Here is a 24388-nt window from a genome sequence, read left to right as displayed (position 1 = left end):
ATCTTAGCCAAGATTTTTCTTGGTACTGATAAGAGGGTAATTCCCCGCCAGATGCTCCAATCACTAAGGGTGCCTGTCTTAGGGATCCTCCAAATGACTTCTAGGTTTGTGCAAAGTATTTATTTTGTCACTCTTTTCGGTAACTCAAGCCAGTCTACAAATCAACATGGGTTCTTGTGAAGACCTTCAAATGTTTCCAATTTTACCAGTAACAACCTCAGTTAACTACCTCTACACACATTTCAGTTAACTGTCGTTGTTTTCGTTGTTGGCTCGGCATTTGAAGCTAAAAATCTTCCAGAAAACAGCCTCATACTCCCGTCTGAACCTCTTATCTGTGGCACAATATATGAAGGGGTTTATGGTGCTACTCAAGTAAAGCAAAAAGCCATATGCTAAGTAAGCTGGTCGTGGTAGCGTGGGCTCTTCATGCGCCATGTCGATATTGTCGATGATGAAAATAGGAAGCCAGCAACATGCAAAGCCGACTACAACTGCAACCAAACGCTTCGTCACTTTGGTTTCCTCCACATTCACATTCCTACCACATTTCTCTGGCTATTTCAGTTAGGCGTCACCGTTCTCCCTGTTGTCTCGGCATTTAAAGGTAAAAATCTTCCTCAAAACACCCTTATACTCTCGTCTGAACCTCTTATCTGTGGCACAATATATGAATGGGTTTATGGTGCTACTCAGGTAAATTAAGAGGCTGTTAGTTAAGTACACTTGTCGTAGCAGCGCGGGTTCTCCACGTGCCATGTCGATGTTATCAACGACAAAAACGGGAAGCCAACAGCATGCAAAGCCGACCACAACTGCTACCAAACGCTTCGTCACTTTGGCTTCTTCCACATTCACCCGAAGAAGTTCCAGGTTATTTTCCAGTGAGAAAACACGATTTGATCACGACACGGCGCGGAACACTTTGAAATAGGAGATCTTGATGATAATCAAGGGTGTTGTGATAAAACAACAGTGCATAAAGACAAAGTAAGCAATGTTACTTTTAAATTTGTACAGACACATTGCTTTTCCTGGCTGGAATTCAACGCTGTTATTTTTGAAGACTAATATGGGCACAGATCCAACCAGAGCCAAGCACCAAACAATGAAAATGTACATCACGGATCTTTGCTTCTTAAACAGCGAGGGATACATCAAATGCTTGCCAGCGACAGACTGTGTCACCACAGATCCACCTACCGTGGAAAAGACTTGCAACTGTAAAAGGTATACAGATGGTAGACATCAGAATATCACTTAGAGCCAGAGCTATCAGGAACATGTTGGGAATCGTGCGCAGCCTGTGGTTTCTGTACACAGCATAAAAAGTGAGAAGATTTCCGAGGATGGTCACAACATTGGTAACAGCAAACAAAACTGTTTCAGTACAAACTAACGCCTCCGTCCTCGTGGTGAGCTCAAGGGAAAGTGTGTTTCTCCTCAACTCCTTTGGTCGATAAGTTCAGCGAAAAGATAAAAAAAAAACTATACCGTTGCGAAGTCTTCGTTGACGACTTTTTGAATCATTAATCGCTAAAACCTTCGGTGCGCGAGCGATTTTGTCTGCTGGGATGAAAACAGATGTCATTCTCTCATAAATCTTATCTCTATACCCATTGCAGTAAATAAATATTGAGCAATATTTAATATTGAACTATGAATTATGTCAACGTCGTTTTCATTTACCGTTGGAAGTTGTAATGCAAAAAAAGATCGATTTTATATTACTTTTTATCGTTGATGTTAAAAGAGGTTTGTTTTAATTGTTCTCACTTGTTTAACTTTTATATAAGTGCTGGTGAGTTGCTTTTAATATTTGGTTTATCCCTTTTGAGTGAAAGAAAAGCTATTCATTCTGTTTAGCCATTTCTTGTTCGTACACATCAGCATTTACAGGTTCCTGTTAGTAAACAAACGTTATCCGACGATTCCGTCGTTCACAAAAATGAGAAAATGCTTTAGAAAGCTTCAACAATTTTATTTCCTCAAACAAAATTACTGAAAAAAAGAAGAATTACGGAAATCAAAGGAAACTTTGTGATCCATATTGCAACTTTTGGTAAAAATTTGTTTTTCGGCATAGTAGAGGGGAAGTATTTTCTTTTGATAAGCATATAAGATCTCGGAAGTAGAGTGTCAGTAAAATTTGAAGTTGTTTGAACCACCTCACGTTTCTGCTTGAAACATTTGGAACGTTAATTAAAAACCGTGGGGATGTTGTCTGAACATCTTCTTTCTAAATATTGAAGCCAGAAAGTCATTTTACGTCCTAAATTAACCTTAAGTTGACATAATTCTTTCTCGTGTTGCGGTGGAAACCAACAAGTTTTAACAGGGTTGGCCGAAGATATAAAAATCGTCGCTTTAGCACATTTCTTAACAGTTTTTATATCGTTTGAATTCAACTAAATCAACTCATGTCGCAACAATTTTAAAAAATGCATAAAAAGAAACTGTTTTACCTTGGAGAGGACAGAGATGGTCTCTCGCTGATGATACACATAAAAAAACTGTAGAATACAGCTGTTTTTGTTTAAAGAGCTAATACCAGCTTGCAGTAATAAAGTTCTGGAAAAAACTTTTAAGCGTCTTCGTAAAAATCTGCCCTATACCAGCTAAAGCGCTTGAATATTATCAAATAACGGCAAAATTGGACGCGTTTGACATTTCGTCTCTCAATATCAACGCAAAAATTAATCTAATGTAAAAAGACATGATTTCAAGCTACTTTGTCATCACATTTCGTTACCATAGCTACCTACTTGTGCCTTTAATTAACTAAAACATTTCAAAATGCCCTTGAACTCTCTCCTCAGTTGCTCACTCAATGCACTATAAATGAAGAGGGTTAATGGTGCTACTTAGGTAAGCGAAGAACCCATATGTAAGGAACACTTCTCGCTGCAAAGTGAGTTCCACGCGTGCAGCTTCATTCATGTCATCACGTGTCGGGGGAGGGGGAGGAATTGGTTGACTTTTGGGGAGTTACGCAGTTTTCAGGGGAATGAGAGGGGGGATCGGTCGTCGCTAACAGAATATAAAGGGTGGAGCCCAAGCCTACAAGAGATTCACCTCCACTGACTTTGCGAAATAACTGGCGAAAAGGAACTGATGACGGCTTCTAAATGAGGTAACGGCAGACTTGTAGTAACTTGAAATAAATCTCAGAGTTCCTGGACTTTTTATGATAATTTTGTCTCGGGTGTAAATCGTCTTACAAAGATAAGTGCACTCTATTATGTCATCGTGAAACCTGATTGTATCGTTCAAAGCAGAACGAAAAGAAAGTTGAACAAGAAAGTAGCATGTGTATGATTCGTTGCATTAACCTGATAGAGTTTATAGCGCCGCTGATAATATACCTGGGGCGCAGTTCCCCATGCCATGAGCGTTGCTTCAGCATTACTTGCATTTTTGTTTGTTTTTTTTTTTTGCCGTTTTTGCCGAGTTAGTTTCAGCGAAGGATTCTAGGCTGTGTAAGAAGCAATAGCTTCGAATCGTCGCCAGATGGATCCTCATTTGTCATTCGTTGTGATTATCCTGTACAAGAATACAAGGAATCAGGACACATAAAAGTTTTTGTGTCGCATTTATTTTGCCAAGCGCAGCTGGCCCTTACAGCATGAAAGAAGAAAAAAACAAATGCGGAGGAATTGTAACTAGCAATTGAATCTGGAATGGGGAGTCAAAACTATGAAAGGTGGTCAGAAGAACTTTCCGCATGAAGACTACATTAACGGAACAAATTTTAAAATTTTCAGGTGCCCGATTAACAAACCTTATTCCAGGGAATGTAATAATGATCTGTGTGCACTGAAATCAAATAAAAAGACCCCTTACTTTGTAGTTGCTGTTAAAGTAACAGATATTCCTCGGAAAGAGAACACTTTACTTTGTACAAATTCTTAGTTTTAACTGAGCAAAATTCAGGCGTAATTATTTGAACAAGTATCAGTCTATTTAATTTATTATAGGGTTTGACGGGAGTAGGTTACTGTATGTTGAATGTGTTGAACATTTGAATGACAGTTAAGCGGGTTTAATTAAGGATATTTCTGAGGAAAAGTTTACGTCCAATTTTTCATATTTCAAAAACCACAATTCCTCACTTATAGTGGATAATAATGATGAAGACGACATGTAAACTCAAACGATCATGTCCCGGCTGAGTTATGATTGAAGAAATTTCCCCTAATTTGCTGACATGTGTTTTAAGATGTCCCTTTCGAATATCTCTAGTTTGGCCCCAAGCCTCAGAGAAGTCATTGAAGGGCACAGGAAATTAACCTCAATAAGAAAAGTGTAAATGAAAAGAGAAATGTTTTAAACTGATATCCATATACAAACAAAAATTTATTATTACATAATTAACAGTTTTGCTCGAGAACAAAATTCCTCTTTCAAATCAAAAAGAGACTATCTCTATGGATGCTGTCAACTGCTTTGTAAAAGTTAATGCACAGCTGTCTTTTCCAGTCTGTGCGTTACCTGATGATATTTTGATAGTAAAGATCTGTTCGCTACATTCTTTTCCTTCCCTGAACCTTACTTGTTCCTTCCCGAGCTCTTGGTCCGCTGTGTTTAATATTCACTTGATGATGTTGTTGGCCAAGATTTTTCTTGGTACTGATAAGGGGGTAATTCCCCGCCAGATGCTGCAATCACTGAGGGTGCCTGTCCTAGGAATCCTCCTAATGACTTCCAGGTTTGTGCAAAGTATTTATTTTGTCACTCTTTTCGGTAACACAAGCCAGTCTACAAATAAACATGGGTTCTTGTGAAGACCTACAAATGTTTCCAATTTTACCAAATAACAACCTCACTTAAAATGTCAGAAAAAAACTACCACTACACCAGGTCTTGCGCCATTTCATTTAGGCGTCGTTGTTTTCGTTGTTGGCTCGGCATTTGAAGCTAATAATCTTCCAGAAAACAGCCTTATACTCCCGTCTGAACCTCTTATCTGTGGCACAATATATGAAGGGGTTTATGGCGCTACTCAAGTAAAGCAAAAAGCCATATGTTACGTAAGCTGGTCGTAGTAGCGTGCACGTGGGCTCTCCCTGCGCCATGTCGATATTGTCGATGATGAAAATAGGAAGCCAGCAGCATGCAAAGCCGACTACAACTGCAACCAAACGCTTCGTCACTTTGGCTTCCTCCACATTCATCCGAAGGAGTTCTGGATTATTTACTGATAAGAAAACACCAAATGGGGTATTAGATACTTCTTCAAAATGTCTCGGTTGATAAACGCACTTGACGGATGATGAGTGTCAAATAATGTCGTTAGTCCTTTGTTTCTGATTTTACCAGCAACAACCTCGAACAAAATCTCCGAAAAATCTATTTCCTACCACACTTCTCTGGCTATTTCAGTTAGGCGTCACCGTTCTCCCTGTTGTCTCGGCATTTAAAGGTAAAAATATTCCTCAAAACAACCTTGTACTCTCGTCTGAACCTCTTATCTGTGGCACAATATATGAATGGGTTTATGGTGCTACTCAGATAAATTAAGAGGCTGTTAGTCAAGTACACTTGTCGTGGTAGCGCGGGTCCTCCACGTGTCATGTCTATGTTATCAACGACAAAAACAGGAAGCCAACAGCATGCAAAGCCGACCACAACTGCTACCAAACGCTTTGGCTTCTTTAACATTCACCCGAAGAAGTTCCAGGTTATTTTCCAGTGAGGAAACACGATTTGATCTCGACACGGCGCGGAACACTATGACATAGCAGATCGTGATGATAATCAAGGGTGTTCTGAGGAAACAGCAAAGGATTGAGGCAGAGTAAGCAATGTTACTTTCAAATTTGTACAGACACATTGCTTTTCCAGGCTGGAATCCAATGCTGTCATTTTTGAAGAGTAATATGGGAGCAGTCCAGCTAGAGCTAGGCACCAAACAATAAAAATATACATCAAGGCTCTTTTATTCTTAAACAGCGAGAGATACTTTTCCCAATTAACAACACAGAAATATCGGCTGACTGCAATTGCTGCCATAGTTTCAAGACTACACTTCCCAAACGCAAAGATATCAAATGCTTGAAAGCGGCAGACCGTTTCATCAAAGATCCACCTGTCGTGGAAAAGGCTTGCAACTGTAAAAGGCATACATATAGTAGACATCAGAATACGCTCACAGCCAGTGCAATCACGAATATGTTGGGAATCGTGCGTAGTCTGTGGTTATGGAACACGGCGCAAAGAGTGAGGAAAACAAAACAAAACTGTTTCAGTCCAAACTAACTCCTCTTCTCTTGTGGCAAGCTTAAGGGAGAGTTTACTTGTCATCACTGCTTTTGGTCGATAAGCTTATAAGCTTAGATAAGCTTAAGTAACTTACACTTCTGCACAGTCTTTGTTGTCAACTTTTTGAAGCACTGATCGGCGAAACCCTCTGGTGTGCGCGATTACCAACACTGCGTACCAAAACCGAAAATCAAACGTTATTTTCCATCGCATCCTATCTTTAAACACATTGCAATTAATAAATATTAAAAGATGTCTGTATGTCGTCGTTGTTATCATTCTCGTCAAGTTGGAAGTTGTAGGGCCAAATAACAACTCCATTTTATGTTTCTGTTCGGCGCGAGCTCGTGCAGTACGTCGTTGTTGCTGAAAGAGGTTTGTTTTAATTGTACTCAGTTATTTACCTCCGGATAAGTGTTGTTGAATCGCTTTTAATAATCGACATATCTCTTTCGAGTGAAAGAAAAGATGTTGCTTCTACTTTTCCGTATCTTATCTATACAATCTCTTCACACAGCTGGTTAGTAAACAAACATATTATTCCGTCGCGCACGAAAGGGATAAGATATCTTGAAGAGTTTGAACAACTCTCTTTTTCTGCGACATAAAATAGCTGGAAAAAAATAAAAACTCTCTCTCAAGAAAAAATTGAAATCCATTCTGTTAAAAATAATTTTCGGCATTGTATAGGGGAACTAATTTTTTTTTTGATGGCCATAAAACCATGTCAGACCAGTAAGGTTAGTTGAAGTGACTTGTACTGACTCCAGCAGCAGTAGTCCGTGGGGGTTTCGAGAATAGAAAGCCACTCTCTTTATGGTGCAAAAATATATACCTCTTAATTCTCCTTCTAAGCGTTGTGCTAAATAAATTTTTAAAAAAAACTAAGTTGTAAGTTATGGTAGTTTGAGTTAAATGTTTTATGTTGTCGTTTATAATTAACGCTCAGATCCTCACCTCTTTTGTATCTCTGGGGCGTGCCCCTGGACTGCTTTCTTTCCTGAGTTTCTTTTGAGATCCTCTTCCCTTTTATATTTTAAGACATCGGCGTGAAAATCTAGTTTGATAATTGTTCTCCATCGTTTTCTTCCTTTTGTTAGTTTTCTGTCGGATTGAACAAGAAATCACTAATAGTTCTCAGCAGAAAATTTCATCGACTCAAACCAAAATAATTTGCTCACACATGACATGAACTAACGCTGATGGTTAAAATAAAATCCCTGCAAATTTTTCTTGTCACAGACATACTTTCATTGCATTATTCGTCAGCATCATGATCACTGCAGAAGCCTGGAGCCTAAGTTTGTGACGTCATTTAAAATAATGTCACATCAAGAAAGAATACAAAGTTAATCTAACTGAGAGAGGTTATATCTCGTCATGTATTGGAGTATGTCACTTAAGAATCATTTAAAAATGACACCCAGTAATTTGACTGTCACAAATCACTTAGTTAAGAATGAAGAATTACTTTTACTTGTCTGGACGGGCTCATATCGTCATTTGACTATTCGAAGCAAAGATATTATGAAAAATTCCTTTTCTTGTATTTATTTTCGAACATTTTAGCGCAAATGTCCCTCGGATCAATATTTTCTAGTAGATGGGACGCTTTTAATTTCCGACTCCACAACTTAGAGAATGAATAAATCAATTCGCCTGAATTCGTGCGTTGAGGTATGTCGGAATAACTAAAGAAATCGAATTCTTTCTTTCTTTTTGGCAGCTCATTGGCGCATTAAGAGCGTCACAAGGAAGAAAGTGTTTGTCTATTTCCTGTTGTATAAAGAGTTAAGTTACGTCTTAACTAGTGCAGTATTTGAACAAGTCGCTAAGAACCGAGTTCCGGTTTAAAAGAAGAACCCGAGGAATGAAAACAATCAATAATTTAATAGACAATGAAAACGTTTTCTCGGGCCTTTTAGAGAGCAAACGCCAGAACGCAAACGCAAAAGCACCAGCGCTGTTGCGTGTTTAGCCCGTATTCTTGCCAATCGGGTCATTATTTTGTACAAAAGTGACTTTAAAATGCAAACGCACGCGCACCATCTTCGTGATAGCACAGTTCTGTTGAAGATGAGGATGGAGATTCACAACGCTGTTGCTGTGTCTTGTCAGTGTCTTGATTTCTCTGTATAAATGGCAAAATAGGAGTAAAATTTATTTTCCAAAGTAAACGTGAATCGAATTTCAATTATTCAGAATTGATAACGATGATCATGAATGATTTTGTTTCAGACTTTTTGAGTCCAACCCAAGAGTTCAAGACATATTTCCCGCCTTTAGGAGTTTGAAACTTGAAGCCATAATCAACTCTCGATCTCTGTATCTTCACGTCAGACGAGTCATGACTGCGCTGGAAAATGCTGTATTTTCTTTGAACGACGCAGAGGTTTTCATCGAATATTAAATGAACTTGGGAGAAAGACATAAACCATGGCTCGTGAGGCTGGAGCATTTCGATATATGTATTCTATTATGCCGATCAAGGCTACTTAGGGGTACATATTGTTGTATAGCGCTGTATTGTGATGTAAATTACAGTAGCGGGAAGTGAAGTGCTATCTAGGGGTACATATTATTGCTTATGATCCATCAAATAATTTTGCTCGCGCGCGATTAGTCTAAACGCAGTAAGTGACTGAATATTCCCTTGCTAAAACTAAGTGATATCCGAGAATATCACCTAAACGATATTCCCCAATTTGCAGACCTTACGTCCACCACGATAAGTCTTCATCTCAAAATTAATGCAATTCAGGGTAGTTAGGCATTATCAACTGAATTGATAACGTAAATTGCCCACCGCAAAGAGTTTAAAAGCTCATGTTTCGAGCGTTTGCCCTATGCAATCGCTCTGACGAAGGGCTAACGCTCGAAACGTCAGTTTTTAAACTCTTTGCAGTGGCCAATTTACGTTATCAACTCACTAAATTACCATGTTATACTCTCCCACCGACGCAGCATCACAGTTTTTTTTAGAAACTTAACCTTTTCTTAATTCAATTCAGTGAGCTGTTCATTAACATTTTTCACGAGCGTCGCAAAATATTTGAAGGATAAAAAACACAATAGCGTCTATTTTGCGCGAAAATATGAACGGATATTTGTCCTTGGATATTATCTGTTCCTCGAAGCTCACAGTTTCCGCATCTTGGAACAGAAAATTCGAGAAAATGACTGCGGCAAATATTCGCACTTATTTTGGCGCCAAATTAGAGCAACTGTTTATATAGCGCTGTATGGTGATTTAAAACTCAGTAGAGGGAAGCATAGTGCTATCTAGGGGTACATATTGTTGTGAAGCGTTGTCTAGTTACTGCATTTTACGGATTTACAGTGCTACTCTGGGGTATAATGTTGTATTGTGCTGTATGATGATAAAACTTGTAGTAGAGGGATGTATAGGGAAGGGGGGAAGAGGGGCATATGGGAGTGCGTATTGGAGGAGACATGGAGTTTAATAATCGACGGAACGTGTTTGCTCATGATGAATCTCTCAAGTTGTCATCGGCTATCTCTCTAAGCGTTATTGTAACTTATCCTTTCTCAATTATTGTTTTGTCAAAACTCTTCCTAATGCGTCTGCATCCGAGATGGCGGCTACCGACTCAGTAGAGTCCGGCTGTGGATTGGCCAGCCGCCATCTTGGATTCGCATTGTAGGTGGACCCTGGGCGAGAGTTTGACCCATTCCCAATCACATGATAGAAGAAGCCTTAATTTGGACATTGAGGGACTCGTTTCCGACTAAATGCACAAGTTATGTCGCCGAGACTTGGAGGGAGCTGTTTCGCTTTATAACTGCTATTATGATGAGAGGACTGAGGAGAGCAAGCACTAGCACCCTGTGGACTAGGAATCAATCGAAAGGAAAACTGAGATTTTACTAGAGATGACTTTAAGAGGACACCGTCCCAAAGTGGACATAATACGCATGATCACAACTACTATGGGGGAGTAACGAGGTATATGAGTTGTAAGAAGCCTGACGTTGCGCAAAGATTGAGACGAGTGAAAACTGAAACAGACATGAAAAAGATGGGAATAAAGGAAAATTGCGATAAAAAAAAAAAAAAAAAGGAAGGAACCCGAGGAAGGAGAAAAAAAAGGGATGCGCAAATGTGAAAAGGTGTAAAACCTTGTGTGAAGAAAAAGATAAAAAAAAGGCGCAGATATGTAACAGTATGAACACGTCCGTCGGCGTTCAAAAGCGTGTGGCAATACGGAGAACGATAGACAGTGAAAGAGATACAATCGAAGAGATGATGCGCTTTTGTTAAGTGGGCGGGGGCTTGAAACATGGAATGTTAGTACACTATTAGCTGCACACATTATCAACTTGGTGCGCGGGAACCAGAGTGGGTCAAAATAAGTATTGAAGTCCCCATAGGATCTGCTTTCTCTACATCTTACGTGCATCCTAAGAATATAAAGACAGACAATGTAAATTAACGCAGTTTTTGTATTTTATACACTATATTTCTCTTACAGAAAGAATTAACTGCATTAAATTGTTCAAGGCATTAAGTAAAATATGCGCTAAACGGAGACGCTAAAATGAACCCATTTACTCCCAAGACTGATCATAATTTAAATTCTCCTCACGGTATTAATACACCGAAAAACATGGAGAGAAAATCCAAACTGGAGGATAATCTTTTACTAGAAACATAATGTTACATCGAATTCTCGGAACAAGCGGCAGCAAAGAGAAACACATTCTTATCAGTTGGGAGAATTTTTCTTCAGAACTTGGGAGTTCATGAGGTAATTAATGTAAACTAAGATAAATGAACAGTTATCTTCAACTTAAAAAAAAATAGCATCAAAACACTTCACACGAAATACACTGACATTATACAAACCATGTTTAGTTGAAACTGTCCTAGAATGTCTTTAAAATCCTAGTTACATTATATTCAACCACGCATATTATCTGACATCCTCAAATCATGCTGAGATAAATTTAAATCGATGAAAAAATTTCAAGAGGTGATTTTCAACAATTAGAAGTTTTATCCTGAAGCCCTGAACGTTTTCAACTACGCACTAGGTTTGCATTAATTAATGAGCCTTTTCACCAAAATAATTCCCATTGAGGACTACATGGCTTACGTTAACTGCTTCTCTCGTTTATGAGCGTAAATATTGTCATACTAGAAACAACAAATTCCATGTCACATACAATAAAAGTCACACCTATGAAAACTTTAATTATAGTGAACTCTGCGTCCCTCTTTCCTAGTTTAGATTAGATGGACAATTTTTAGCCTCTCCGTCGTCGTTCTTTAAAACGAACGGAGAAGTGTTTGGTAAAACGGACAAAAATTGGCCAGACTCGTTTGATTGAAAACAGGGTTGTAGCCAGCTTTTTGACTAAATGTAAGCCTCTTCCCTCACAAATTTCAGTTTTTGTTTAAACATTTGCAAGAGTCATATTATCTTTTAGTAAAAGTCAAGCGGGCAGAAAACAATTGTAGGCCGGGCCTACGGGACTAAAGGCTGGCTACACCCCTAAAAGTAGGTGTAATGTCTCTAACATATGGTTAGTAAATTTAATAACATCATCTCTTATGTTTACTTCTTCGAATTAAGCTTAGAATGGCAATCTTGGCACTAACAGAACAGGATTGCATTAAAATGGATTGAGTCGAAAATGGTAATCAATTTTTTTGTAAAGATGAAGGTAAATTGTAACAAAGTAATGATGTAGAAAACAGTCTAAGATCAATTCACATATTCAATTCACATACATATTCAATCAAAGTTTTGGAAAATTGAATTGTTTCTTTGCTTATCAAAAGCTTAGAGCATAGGTAATTAAAATCCGGTGGAAAAGCCCCTGGTTGGGTAAAAGAAATAACCTTTAAATTATTTTCCATACAACTGATTATAATACAGGAACAGAGCTGAGTGACATGTTGGTGGAAATGGAAACCTCGTTCATAACAGAGGCCTTGTTGCATTTCGTTCTCTTCGCAAGCATTTAAATTTGTTAAAGTAAGAAAAAATGACAATTCCACTGATCAAAATGTAATGAAATAGACTGGTTTATTTCTTCACCATAGTAAAGTTGCACATCTCAAGTTCCATTTAACAAAAAAGTAAAAAGTAAAGAAAAATAGCCAAAAATTGTTTAAAATAGAGAAACATTTAAACCTTCCAAGTTCCTACTTCATTCTTTTGAGATTAAAAATAAAATTTTCTCATTTATTTGATTTTCTATTCAAATTTTCTCATTCCTTTGCCATCAGGTCAAACGTGAGGTCATCTCCAATCAGCAAAAAGGGCGCCCAGTATATGATGTCGTGGAACTCATCTGATTCTCTGAGGCTTTTCATGGCCAGGTTCAGTGACTTGCTTGTAGATTTACCTTCTGCAAGGTGTTGATAAAAGCAGTTCATGAACTCGAGAGTAGCCTCGTCATCAATCGCCCACAGGGACACCACAACAGACCGAGCACCAGCCCCCATAAAAGCGCGGGCAATGCCAACCACACCTTCAGCCTTGATCTCGCCCCGACCACTGTGGCAGCAACTGAGCACAACAAGTTTAGCGCGAAGTTGAACATTCAACACATCTCGAATCGTTAAAATGTAATCCTCTTTCTTGGTAGGCACAGTAGATATTCGGTCTGGGTCAGGTGTAAGAGCAATTTCGCCAGTTTCCATACATCCGTGTGCCGCAAAGTGAACTAAGGAAACGGAACTGAGTCTTTTCAACACTTCGCGTTTCGTGGCTTTTCTGCCAGTGATTGGCGTGATATTCAGAATTTCTCCGATCATTTCTACTTCTTCTTTAGCACACGGAAGCTGCTCGAGGACTTTCTCTCCCTCGCTGTTAGTAACCTCGGATACCCAAGGATCTCCTACAAGTAACGCATCACTGCTTTTGTGATAATCATCTGGGCAATCGGCAATGAGTCTAAGACTTGCTAACGATGGAGCGACTCGGATTGTGAACGATTCACATAGGTATTTAGAATTACCATCCTTCAATGCAGCGTAAGGGGCGATCCACAGGGGTCCATCAGGAATAATGAGTAGCTCATCCCCTTGAATCAAGTCAGCCACCGGCTTCATAACGATATCATACAAAGTGCTCAAGCATCCGTCTTGTTGGAAGTGAGGTTGAGGGTTGGCTTCTTTGATTTTCTCATCCACTTTTGAACGGCCCTCCCTCAAAGCATCTAAAGATCGATTCTCGCATCTCACATTAGAACGAACACCAAGTTGTGTATAGACACCGAGCATGAACGACTCAAAGGACTGGCTAGATCCACTATTCTCTGAAACAAAACCTTTGAGTTTACTTTGTCTTAACTGAACTTGTTTTCCTTCGGACACAACCCAAAGATTGACGTTAGCTTCGTCCACTGCCTGAAAGACAGTGTTTGATGGAACGTTTTTTAAAACTGCGCAATCTTCATCTTCTCCCTTGTGGTGACTTGTTCTACCACAAAACCTGGATTCTATGAGGTCGGTTAATGCTTGAGATCGTCCTTTCTCAGCAACAAATAAGGCTTCATATACCTTACCTTGTTCTACGAGAACTCTCCACAAACCCGTATACGCCATTTGATGCTGATTTCGAAAATTAACTTTCCACTCATCTTCAGATTTTAGAAGTACTCTCAAGGAATTGAATAAGCTTATGCTAGCTTGGTAATGTTCAACGGCTTTTGGCAATCCACCTTGCAACTCAGAAAAGTATCCTAATGAACAGTAGGCAATTGCCTCCAAAACTTTGTCTCCTACTTCTTTAGCTATTTTAAGACTTAGGTTATGGTACTCTATGGCTTTTTTGAAATCACCCAGACGGCGATAAACATTGCCAAGATTGCCATAAGCACGACCCTCCCCATGCTTGTCTCCTACTTCTTTAGCTATTTTAAGATCTAGGTTTTGGTACTCTATGGCTTTTTTTAAATCACCCAGACTAGAATAAGCATTGCCAAGATTGCCATAAGCACCACCCTCCCCATGCTTGTCTCCTACTTCTTTAGCTATTTTAAGATGTAGGTTGTGGTACTCTATGGCTTTTTTGAAATCATCCAGACTGTGATAAGCATTGCCAAGATTGCCATAAGCGTTACCCTCCCCATGCTTGTCTCCTACTTCTTTAGCTATTTTAAGATGTAGGTTGTGGTACTCTATGGCTTTTTTGAAATCACCCAGACGGTCATAAGCATTGCCAAGATTGCCATAAGCACCACCCTCCCCATGCTTGTCTCCTACTTCTTTAGCTATTTTAAGATCTAGGTTGTGGTACTCTATGGCTTTTTTGAAATCACCCAGACGGTGATAAGCATTGCCAAGATTGCCATAAGCCTTACCCTCCCCATGCTTGTCTCCTACTTCTTTAGCTATTTTAAGATGTAGGTTGTGGTACTCTATGGCTTTTTTGAAATCACCCAGACTGTCATAAGCATTGCCAAGATTGCCATAAGCACCACCCTCCCCATGCTTGTCTCCTACTTCTTTAGCTATTTTAAGATGTAGGTTTTGGTACTCTATGGCTTTTTTTAAATCACCCAGACGGTCATAAGCATTCCCAAGATTGCCATAAGCACGACCTTCCCCATGCTTGTCTCCTACTTCTTTAGCTATTTTAAGATGTAGGTTTTGGTACTCTATGGCTTTTTTTAAATCACCCAGACTAGAATAAGCATTGCCAAGATTGCCATAAGCACGACCCTCCCCATGCTTGTCTCCTACTTCTTTAGCTATTTTAAGATCTAGGTTTTGGTACTCTATGGCTTTTTTTAAATCACCCAGACTAGAATAAGCATTGCCAAGATTGCCATAAGCACCACCCTCCCCATGCTTGTCTCCTACTTCTTTAGCTATTTTAAGATGTAGGTTGTGGTACTCTATGGCTTTTTTGAAATCACCCAGACGGCGATAAGCATTGCCAAGATTGCCATAAGCACCACCCTCCCCATGCTTGTCTCCTACTTCTTTAGCTATTTTAAGATGTAGGTTGTGGTACTCTATGGCTTTTTTTAAATCACCCAGACGGTGATAAGCATTGCCAAGATTGCCATAAGCGTTACCCTCCCCATGCTTGTCTCCTACTTCTTTAGCTTTTTTAAGATATAGGTTTAGATACTCTATGGCTTCTTTTCCCCAATTATAGAAGTCTATGACTTTCTTGATATCACCTGAACTTGCGCTAACGTGGTCATGACTAATAGGATCTTTTTCCTCCATGGACTTATCTCCCACTTCTCTGACAGACTGAAGTCTTAATGACAACAAGATCCTATTGTTTTTGTCAATCTTTTTTGATGTTAAGGGTTAAATGTGCAAAAACAAAAAAGATTATGTTTCTGATCATATTTATATGTAATAGTCCATTTTAACATTTGCGTGCTTGGTTCCCAAGCCTCTGAACAAGAAGGATGATAAAGGCTGACCTTGTTATGATAAAAACATTGCTGCTTTTTAAATAGAAAATACTTTGTTATTATCGTTTCTAGATACTGGTCTCTATCACAACAAGGTCACCTTCAGCCTCACTCCAAATCAAAGGCTTGGCAACTAAGTACACGACTATAAAATGGCCCATTAGGAGGGCTTTGCATTAAAGGTAGATGATTTATCAACATTCAGTCTTAAAGTCAGTTATGAAGTAAATCTACACTTAAAAAATGTTTTTTCTGTCTACAGCCTCAAAATTTAACGCGAAATATCTAGATTTAATCCTTAGTTTTCAAAAACTGAGCAGCACTTGCTCAATTTTTAAATTAATATAGCTTTAACATCAGACAAATGTTTTACAGCAGTGGAAGAAATGAGTCTACCACACAAACACATGTCTTTAAAATTTTTATTTGTCCATAGGAAAGCAGGACGAAAGTTTTCGAGTCTCTAAGTAGTGGAAAAACATCGAAGGCAAGAAAATCTGCATAAAATATGTAAACATTACCGAGCTTTTTGTTCTGGCTTGTTTTAGAGAGATCATCTACCCAAGTACTATGTATAAACTGGATGAATATTAGTCTTCTAACCCTTTAACTCCCGTGAGTGACCAAAAGAGAATTTCTCCTTACAATAGCAATACAATATCAATCAGATAAGTGTTGAGAGTAAAAAAAATATATCAATTTGAAAATAGTTAGTTGATGCAATACTGAATTCTCTGTACTAACATTACAAGAATTGTATGGTTGACAGTAAGGATAATTACAAATTTGGTCTGGGAAATTAAAGGGTTATTTAAACTAATGTACCAGTTATTGGCATGGATAGTAGAACTAAGTCAAATTGGCTAAAAGGGGTAATTTCATTAATAAGTCATGAGGTAATAACTTCTCCTATGTTTTTAATCACACACACTTAAAGTATATGAACTGATAAGTTCCCATCATAATTAATACCCTTCTTTGTATTTTCTCCCTTAAACATCAAATTATGGAAACTTTTTTTTTATACCCACGGTTAAAAATGAAAGATTCCTTCAAAGGATACAGCTAGTCCCTTATCACACCAAGTGATTGCTTCTTCAAATCTCTTCAATTCAACACAAGCAGTGGCTCCTGTAGGCAACAACACAAAGAAGCATACTATTACTGTAGCTCAATTCTGAGAAAAGAACCTGAAACCATTGAAATCATTACAGACCAAAAGAAAAAAAAAGACAAAACAAAACAAAATAAATTAAACAGGCCCTATTAGGTTTCAGTTAGATTTATTTAGCTTTACAGACAACTGAAACTTCTAAGAACACTTAAATTGGGATCAACAACTCCCACAAAAACACTAAGAGTTAGGTGCTGATCCTTCTTTCTAAAACAACTAGATAGTGACTTAAGAGCGTGTCCACGAGAGCACCGGACAGTCGTGCTACATGCCATTTCACCGATTTCAATGAAACTTTGTCAGTTTAAAGGCTCTACCCCAAAACTCAAAAACACAGACTGGTTTCTGTTTTGGTTTTTTCCGTGGGGAGATAGACCACCTCCCGGTTTTTCTTGGTTTTCAACAATGAAATCGCTTCAAATAGGTAAAATGTATGAAGCTCTCATTGCGATGGTATTTAACCAGTTACTTTGAGGATTTGCACACATATTTTTACATCCTTAGTTAATGGCCGCCGCAAGTATCAGTCAGTTCGATTGACGGCTTGTCAATCAACAGAGGCAAATATACGACAGTGTTTTTATACTTTTCGATTCATCTAAATATTTTACAACTTTGAGGTCAAATATCTCCCGTTGCCAGAAAGCTACAACACTAATCTTAATTACCCTTTATAACCCATCATTTCATCTCTGAAAATCATCAAAAAAATCTTTGGGCACTACCGTATTTTTGTCTTGGATACCTTTTAAAATCTGCGACTGTGACAAGTTTCTCTTAACTACACCTGTCACGCACTTCTTGCTCCAGGCGGTCACTTGACAAAATAAACCTATATTTGTTAGCTCTTTATACAAGATGATTGATCAAGAAAGGTGAAAAATGTAAAAAACGTTCGAGATTTTTGGTAGGAATGGAAAATTTCACGTTTAGAGAGATGCATGTTGACGAAAAATCAATGGGAAAATCGTTGCGTTTCTTTCTTCAGTCGTTTATTACTTTGAAGATTTGCTAAAATCAGGACATAGGGCTCTTGTACAAAACAAAACATTCATTAGCCTATACTTTGATCGTCCATTATCATTATCGCACAGTTTACAATAAGGAAACTGTAACAGTAGAGGAGATTTTAAAGTCACATGCCGCCTGCTTGATGACGTACAAGTTCCCGAGTGTAACAACTTCGGCTTTTCCATACCGCGAATGACGGGAAACTTTGCCCCCCTTATTTGATAGGAAATATCAATAGCCCCATAAATTCATTAACTACGCCATGTTTCCAGAAAATGAGACTGGAAAATGTTTTTTCCACTTTCCACCATCAAGAAATTCCACGTATAGAAATAGTATTTGTAGGGTTACTGCGTGACTTTTCATGAGAAGTAAAAATTGTTCATCTTTTCTTTTCAAGAAGACACTTCTAGAAAGTTCTTAATCCTTCTGTTATCTTATTTTCCTGTTTTTTGACTGCAAATATCATTTGCATTTGCTATTATTTTCGCTGATTGTCATGGCCTTTCCTGCGAGCACGTGCGAGCTAGTTCATATACAGGACTCTTTCGAGTTTCTCTGGGTGGTATCGGGCTTAGGTGTATGAAGGTCTGGCTCGAAAGATATCTGCACGCTGCAACACGGGTTCCCATGTTTTCTCCTTTTTCTTCATTTGGATTTTCTTTCTCTTGCTTGCATCATCACACATTTATGTTTTTTTATTCCCTCAGCGCGTTCTCTCAGATTTGGAAGTAGGCCATGAAAAGTCAATATTGACCAGAACTGAAATCCTTTTCTATCACTATTTGTTTCAGAGAATCCCCGTCATTTGTGACTTTATTTCTCAAGAAAATGTGTTTTCATTTGCTATTTATTTCCATTAGAACATGAAACTAGGTCCTGATAAGTTTTTTTTGTCTCGCGACTCCCAAAAACTGTGTTTGCGACAACATCAATTGAGAAATCAAAGGCAATTACGCCTGAGAAATTTGCTTGTAGCCTTCTACCCGCAGAAGGCAACTCCATATAATGAAACGTTCTAAGACCTCTATAAACTAGAGACATTGCGTGATGTTGAGGGGTGAAATATTTACTCTAAATCTGTGACCCTCAAACGGATCACGTACTCGTACATGTAACGTCCGGAAAATGTCACGCATGCATAACACCTTAGGCGCACCTGGCGAATTCTATCCATTGGCTTCAATAGCAAAGAGACAACTTATTTACTATTTGTATATGAGAAAGCTTATTTACCCTACTTGACCGCGATTTCACGATGTACCTCAAATATCGTGCACAACTTGGTGTGAGATTCAGACCTTCGGGTTCGTAAATGCCAGTATCCTCCTCATAAAAATCGGAGACATAAAGTAGGAGAGAGATGAATCTGCAGATGGCAAAAGAAATCAAAGCTGGTGGCGAGTCTTCCTGGTGGCGGCGAGGTGACTGACACCTAAATAGAACGCCTACTGTAGCTGCTATCTTGGAGTCGGCAATGAATAAGGAAGAAGGGCAAGAAGAGCGCTTATCTGAACATCAGTTTTCCTAGCTGGTGATTTGTGACTGAGATGAACTCTATGTCATATGATTGCTAGGGATACGCTGGTACTGTAGAGGAGCTCACACAGATAGAGGTGGGCGATCCTCCCTCTGACTTAAGAACTGCGATAAGTTTATAGCGCAGACCAACTGGCACGGTTTGAAGCACCTCAGGGTCTCACTAGGCTCATCACATTAGAAACCTTCAGCAAACTAATCGTAGAAGCGGGTGGTTATCAGCAACGTGCACAGATTTCTGAACGCGGGTCATCGCGAGAACTATACCCAATCCGTCATAGACGGAACAAGAAAGCGAGATATTCTTGCTAAAAGAAGGATGTATCAAGACGTTTCAGTCATTGGCTGCCATCCAAATGTACCCTGACAAAGACAAACACAGTGAAGCCGACAAAAAAATTCCGCCTAGGATAAGATCAAGAGGAAATGGACTAAGACCGGCTTGCCATTCTATAGGGGATGGCTACGTTCAAGGTCGGACCTCAGGTAAAAATTCTGACGAACAATCCTTAACTAGCTAAGTGGACTTTGGATGGGCTCTTTGGAAAACACAAAAAACAGCCACCTTTTCTCAGAAAGCAGAGAATTATCTCCTAGACGTGTGCTGGGCAAGGGAGGAAACTAGTAAGGCAACCGCCTCTAATGTGATTTCCCAAATAACGAGAGAGTTTTTAGAGACGACACCAGCCAGAAATGTTGTCTAAGACTGACCGGTTGATACAGCAGCAAATCGCTCGATACTTCAGCCGGTTATCTGCCGTAACAAAAATTGGTTTATTGATGAGGTCCCCCTCTGTAAATATGAATGAGGACGGAGAGGCCGATGCCAATGATCTAGCTTCAGAATTCGAAACTGACCGAACAAGGCAGAAGATAAGGAGGGACCTTGCAAAATTTAGACGAAGACTGCAGGAGAGGGTACAGCTGCTATTAAGCTAAAAAAAAAAAATACATTTGCATCTCACTTTTCTTTCATATTTATTGTCTTTGCTCACCAAAACAACTGGCTATGTCTTAGGATTTCATCAAGGGAGATTTGCAGGAAGCCTACTCGTCAAATTACTGCTGGCTCATTCTTATTTTAAAATTTTACAAGTCACGCAATTAAACCTGGCAACACTCGATCTAGAGAGATGTGGATTTATATGTAGCAATAGAATGCTTGAAAAAAAAATGTGCAGATATTTTACAATCGAAGCAGGGAAATAATCATAGAGAGCTGCAGATTATTCTGAAATTGTTATTTAGCAGACAGCATGAACAACGCGCTTGAATAATTCCTACGGAGAGTCTTCGGGTCACACAACAGATGTTGGCTTAGCGGAGTTTTGCATGGAAATGTTCGACGGCGGTAAGTGACAACGACAACACTATTGAATTTTATTTTTGGAATAGAAGCACAGTTTTTAGTCCGATAGAACTATTGATATTTGCTCTCGAGCGAGAGCGCAGAATTTCTCGTCAGTAAAAGCCGAAGTTGTAGTACACTGGAACATGTAGGAATATCAACCAACACGCAGCATGTGACTTTAAAATCTCCTAAAATGAGCAATGATGATGATAAACAATCACATTATAGACTAATGAATGTTTTGTGCCGTACAAAAGCCATATCTGCTGATTTTAGCAAATCTTCAAAGTAATAAAGGACTGAAGAAAGAAACGCTACGATTTTCCCATTGATTTTTCGTCTACATGCATCTCTCTAAACGTGAAATTTTCCATTCCTACAAAAAATCTCGAAAGTTTTTCACATTTTTCACCTTTCTTGATCAATCATCTTGTATAAAGAGCTAAAAAATGTTGGTTTATTTTGTCAAGTGACCGCCTAGAGCAAGAAGTGCGTGACAGGTGTAGTTGAGAGAAACTTGTCACAGTCGCAGATTTTAAAAGGTATCCAAGACAAAAATACGGTAGCGTCCAAAGATTTTTTTGATGATTTTCAGAGATGAAATGATGGGTTATAAAGGGTAATTAAGATAAGTGTTGTAGCTTTCTGGCAACGGGGGTTATTTGACCTCAAAGTTGTAAAATATTTAGATGAATCCAAAAGTCTAAAAACACAGTCGTATATTTGCCTCTGTTGATTGACAAGCCGTCGGTCAAACTGACTGATGCTCGCAGCAGGCATTAACTAAGGATGTAAAAATATGTGCGCAAATCCTAAAAGTAATTGGTTAAATACCATCGCAATGAGAGTTTCATACATTTTACCTATTTGAAGCGATTTTCTTGGTGAAAACTAAGAAAAAACCGAGGGGGTGGTCTATCCCCCCCCAGAAAAAAACCAAAACAGAAACCACTTTGTCTTTTTGAATTTTGGGGTAGACCCTTTAAACTGGCAAAGTTTCATTGAAATCGGTGAGATGGCATGTAGCACGACTGTCCGGTGCTCTCGTGGACACGCTCTTAACATATCTGACACCTGTGACTCATTGAACTTAAGGAACTAAAATATTCATGCTGAAATTTTGCTTTGCATTCCGCATTGAGTTCTTCATCCCGTTCAAAATAATATTCTCATCATGATTAATGGAAGTAATGGCGTAGCAGTCAAGAGCTGGATTCAAATGTACATCAGGGTGGTCTTGACCTCTTAATTAAAGTCAATTGAGACAAGATTGAACTCCATTTAACCTCATTTAACCTTAGAGTGTTGAGTTCTTTTTTTTATTACTATTATTAGAGTACAGCTAACATATCTAACCTCTCACAATTGCCTTAAGGAAAGTTGGATTTAACTCAATGGCTGCTTCTGCATCCCTTAGTGAATCCTGGTGATTTCCTGTTATTGAAATAAATATCTCTGATTAACCATACATGTTGCAAACCAACTACCATTACTGTAATTTTGGGAAAACCTCGTGATGCTCGTTGATATCTGGGGTAAGAGGTTACTTCTTTGCATATTTGAGAGGCCAAGATAAGATGTAAATTTTTCCGGGCATGCATTCAAAATCATCACCTTTTTTCAGAAAACTACTACAGACAACTCAATAGCTTCAAAATAGAAAAAAAATGCATATTAAAGCTCTCATCATCTTACCAAGTTTAGAATGTGCAATTGCCCTGTTGTTGTGCAGTTTGGCCTTCAGTTCTTTGTCATTGCAGTTCATTTTAATTCCTTTGGTGTAAAAATGAATAGCATTGATGAAATCTCCTTTCCTGAAGGCCTCATTACCCTCATTCCTATAAACATCAGCTGTGGCTGCAAAGAAAAAATAAAATAATTCGAAAAAAATTAAAAAATGGGTGTCAAAGTCTGTGGTCGTAGTTAATAATTATTCGTGTATAGTCAGAGCTGCCAAGATCTGGAGATTTAAAATCTGCAGATTTTCAATAGTTATGATGATGCTAACAATGTAGGTGACAACATTGGTAAGAATAACGATGAGAATTATAAGCATCACTCAATTCGAGGCAAACCCCTGGAGATTCCTAAAATTTCTATTCCCTGGGCAAAATTAATAAATTGTTCAAATGCCCCACACAATCTTATGTAAAAGGCGAAATAATTAAGAATTTCACTTTCAACTAATTGATCAAGCTTTAAAAACTAATTGACCAAGCTTTAAAACCTAGACCTTGAAGCCTTATTTCTTCTGAGCCATTTGTAAGTGAAAGTACACTATCTACCTTAAACACCTCCATATTCAATGATAATTAACACTTGTACTCTACTGGAAATTAGATGTGACAGTTTTTATTCAAATTCCCTAACGCCAGCCAGGCAGGGTTAAAACCCCCTCCCCCCACCCTCTTTGGCTTGGATGAAGATCAAATGCCTGTGGGTTGCTCGAGGAGAAGGGAGGGAATGTTGAAGGTTTCAAAGTGATTATGTTTCATTAAAATAGAAAGATGATGGTGATGATGATGGTGATGATGATGGTGATGATGATGGTGATGATGATGATGGTACCTATGATGCAAACTTACACAGTGGATGTTATATGATGATCAAATAAAGTCTTAACTTGTTATAACTTTGTGTTATTGCTTTGAACTGTTAGAAAAGAAAATAGCAAAAGTTTCTGTGTCATAGATCTTCTCAATGAACAGCATATTGTAATCATAGAAGAGAGTCATGACTGGCCAAATATCCTTTAAAGTGGTCATACACTGTAAATGTCCTTTTCCACATCTGCTTGCATTCTTGAAACTGATCCAATAGAAATTTTTCTAACAATAAATGAAGCCGAAGTTGAACCTAGCTCACCTCGTAAAGTGTCCTCGTCAAAATCTGGTGCATTTTCTTTGTCAGGTAAGTCTTCATTTTCACATGGAACTTTAATTGAACTTCTTCCTGTAGCCATAGCAACTGTAAGAAGACTGATGCTTCTTAAAAAGTTGTTCTTTTAAGTCATCCTGGCCTGAAAAAGAGGTGATTGAAAATGGTTTAAACATTAGCTCAACATATTACCCAGTCGCAAAATAAATATTTTTCCCTTCTGAGAATGGGAGGGATACATAGACACAAAATCAGAAGCCAATTAAGAGCTAATGTCAACATGCATCCGACAAACAGCGGCAAGTCGTCCAAATTCGTTTTCTATCCTACTTTCATATTTTGTCCTAATAATTGTGGTGCAGTTTTTTTGAAAATATATTTTAGTTTTTGAGAAATGATTTTTTTCGTTCGACCGCTCAAATATGCAAATTTTCACTCTGAATATTACCCGAGTTGTGTGACCTCATGTAACGAATTTACTTGACCTCCGGTATTTCTATCGGCATAATCCTTTGTTTTTACATCTAAACTTAATCCCTTGACATTATTGAGGCTGGCAAAAAAATATTTATTTTATTTATATTTTAAATACTTGTTTTTATAATCTAAATTATCTTGCATATAAACGCGGCATGAAATTAATTTCATTCGGAAATGAAACCCATTTTGGAAAAACGTAAAAGGTACCTTATTGACGGACTATTAGATTTTCGATGCGAGGGGGGGGGGGGGGTCATTTGCCAATTGCACGATTTTTTTTCTTC

General features: G+C 38.4%; 1 protein-coding gene and 1 pseudogene across 1 annotated transcript; both read right to left on the bottom strand.

Moving 5' to 3' along the window:
* Positions 1-567: 567 nt before the first annotated feature.
* LOC136280855 (melatonin receptor type 1A-like) lies at positions 568-6474 on the bottom strand (annotated as a pseudogene).
* A 5886-nt stretch (positions 6475-12360) lies between these two features.
* On the bottom strand, positions 12361-23762 carry LOC136280854 (tetratricopeptide repeat protein 28-like). Its single transcript, XM_066166591.1, has 4 exons — positions 23613-23762; positions 22443-22604; positions 22117-22181; positions 12361-15502 (listed from the first exon to the last, which is right to left on the bottom strand). Exons 1-4 carry the CDS (start codon positions 23707-23709, stop codon positions 12500-12502), a joined length of 3327 nt encoding a protein of 1108 aa, XP_066022688.1. The 5' UTR covers positions 23710-23762; the 3' UTR covers positions 12361-12499.
* Positions 23763-24388: the final 626 nt, after the last annotated feature.

This window comes from Pocillopora verrucosa, chromosome 5 (assembly GCF_036669915.1).
Source record: "Pocillopora verrucosa isolate sample1 chromosome 5, ASM3666991v2, whole genome shotgun sequence".
NCBI lineage: Eukaryota > Metazoa > Cnidaria > Anthozoa > Scleractinia > Pocilloporidae > Pocillopora > Pocillopora verrucosa.
The sequence above is the reverse complement of the archived record's forward strand: the minus strand, read 5'-3'. Positions and strand labels throughout refer to the sequence as shown.

Bases quoted from the DNA above. Each gene is read 5' to 3' on its own strand.
- LOC136280854 (XM_066166591.1), bottom strand. From the start codon at position 23,709: ATGGCTACAGGAAGAAGTTCAATTAAAGTTCCATGTGAAAATGAAGAC. The intron at 22,605-23,612 runs GTGAGCTAGGTT...TTTTCTTTGCAG, and splicing joins TGACGAGGACACTTTACGAG to CCACAGCTGATGTTTATAGG. The intron at 15,503-22,116 runs GCAATTGTGAGA...TTAAGACTTCAG, and splicing joins TAAATCCAACTTTCCTTAAG to TCTGTCAGAGAAGTGGGAGA.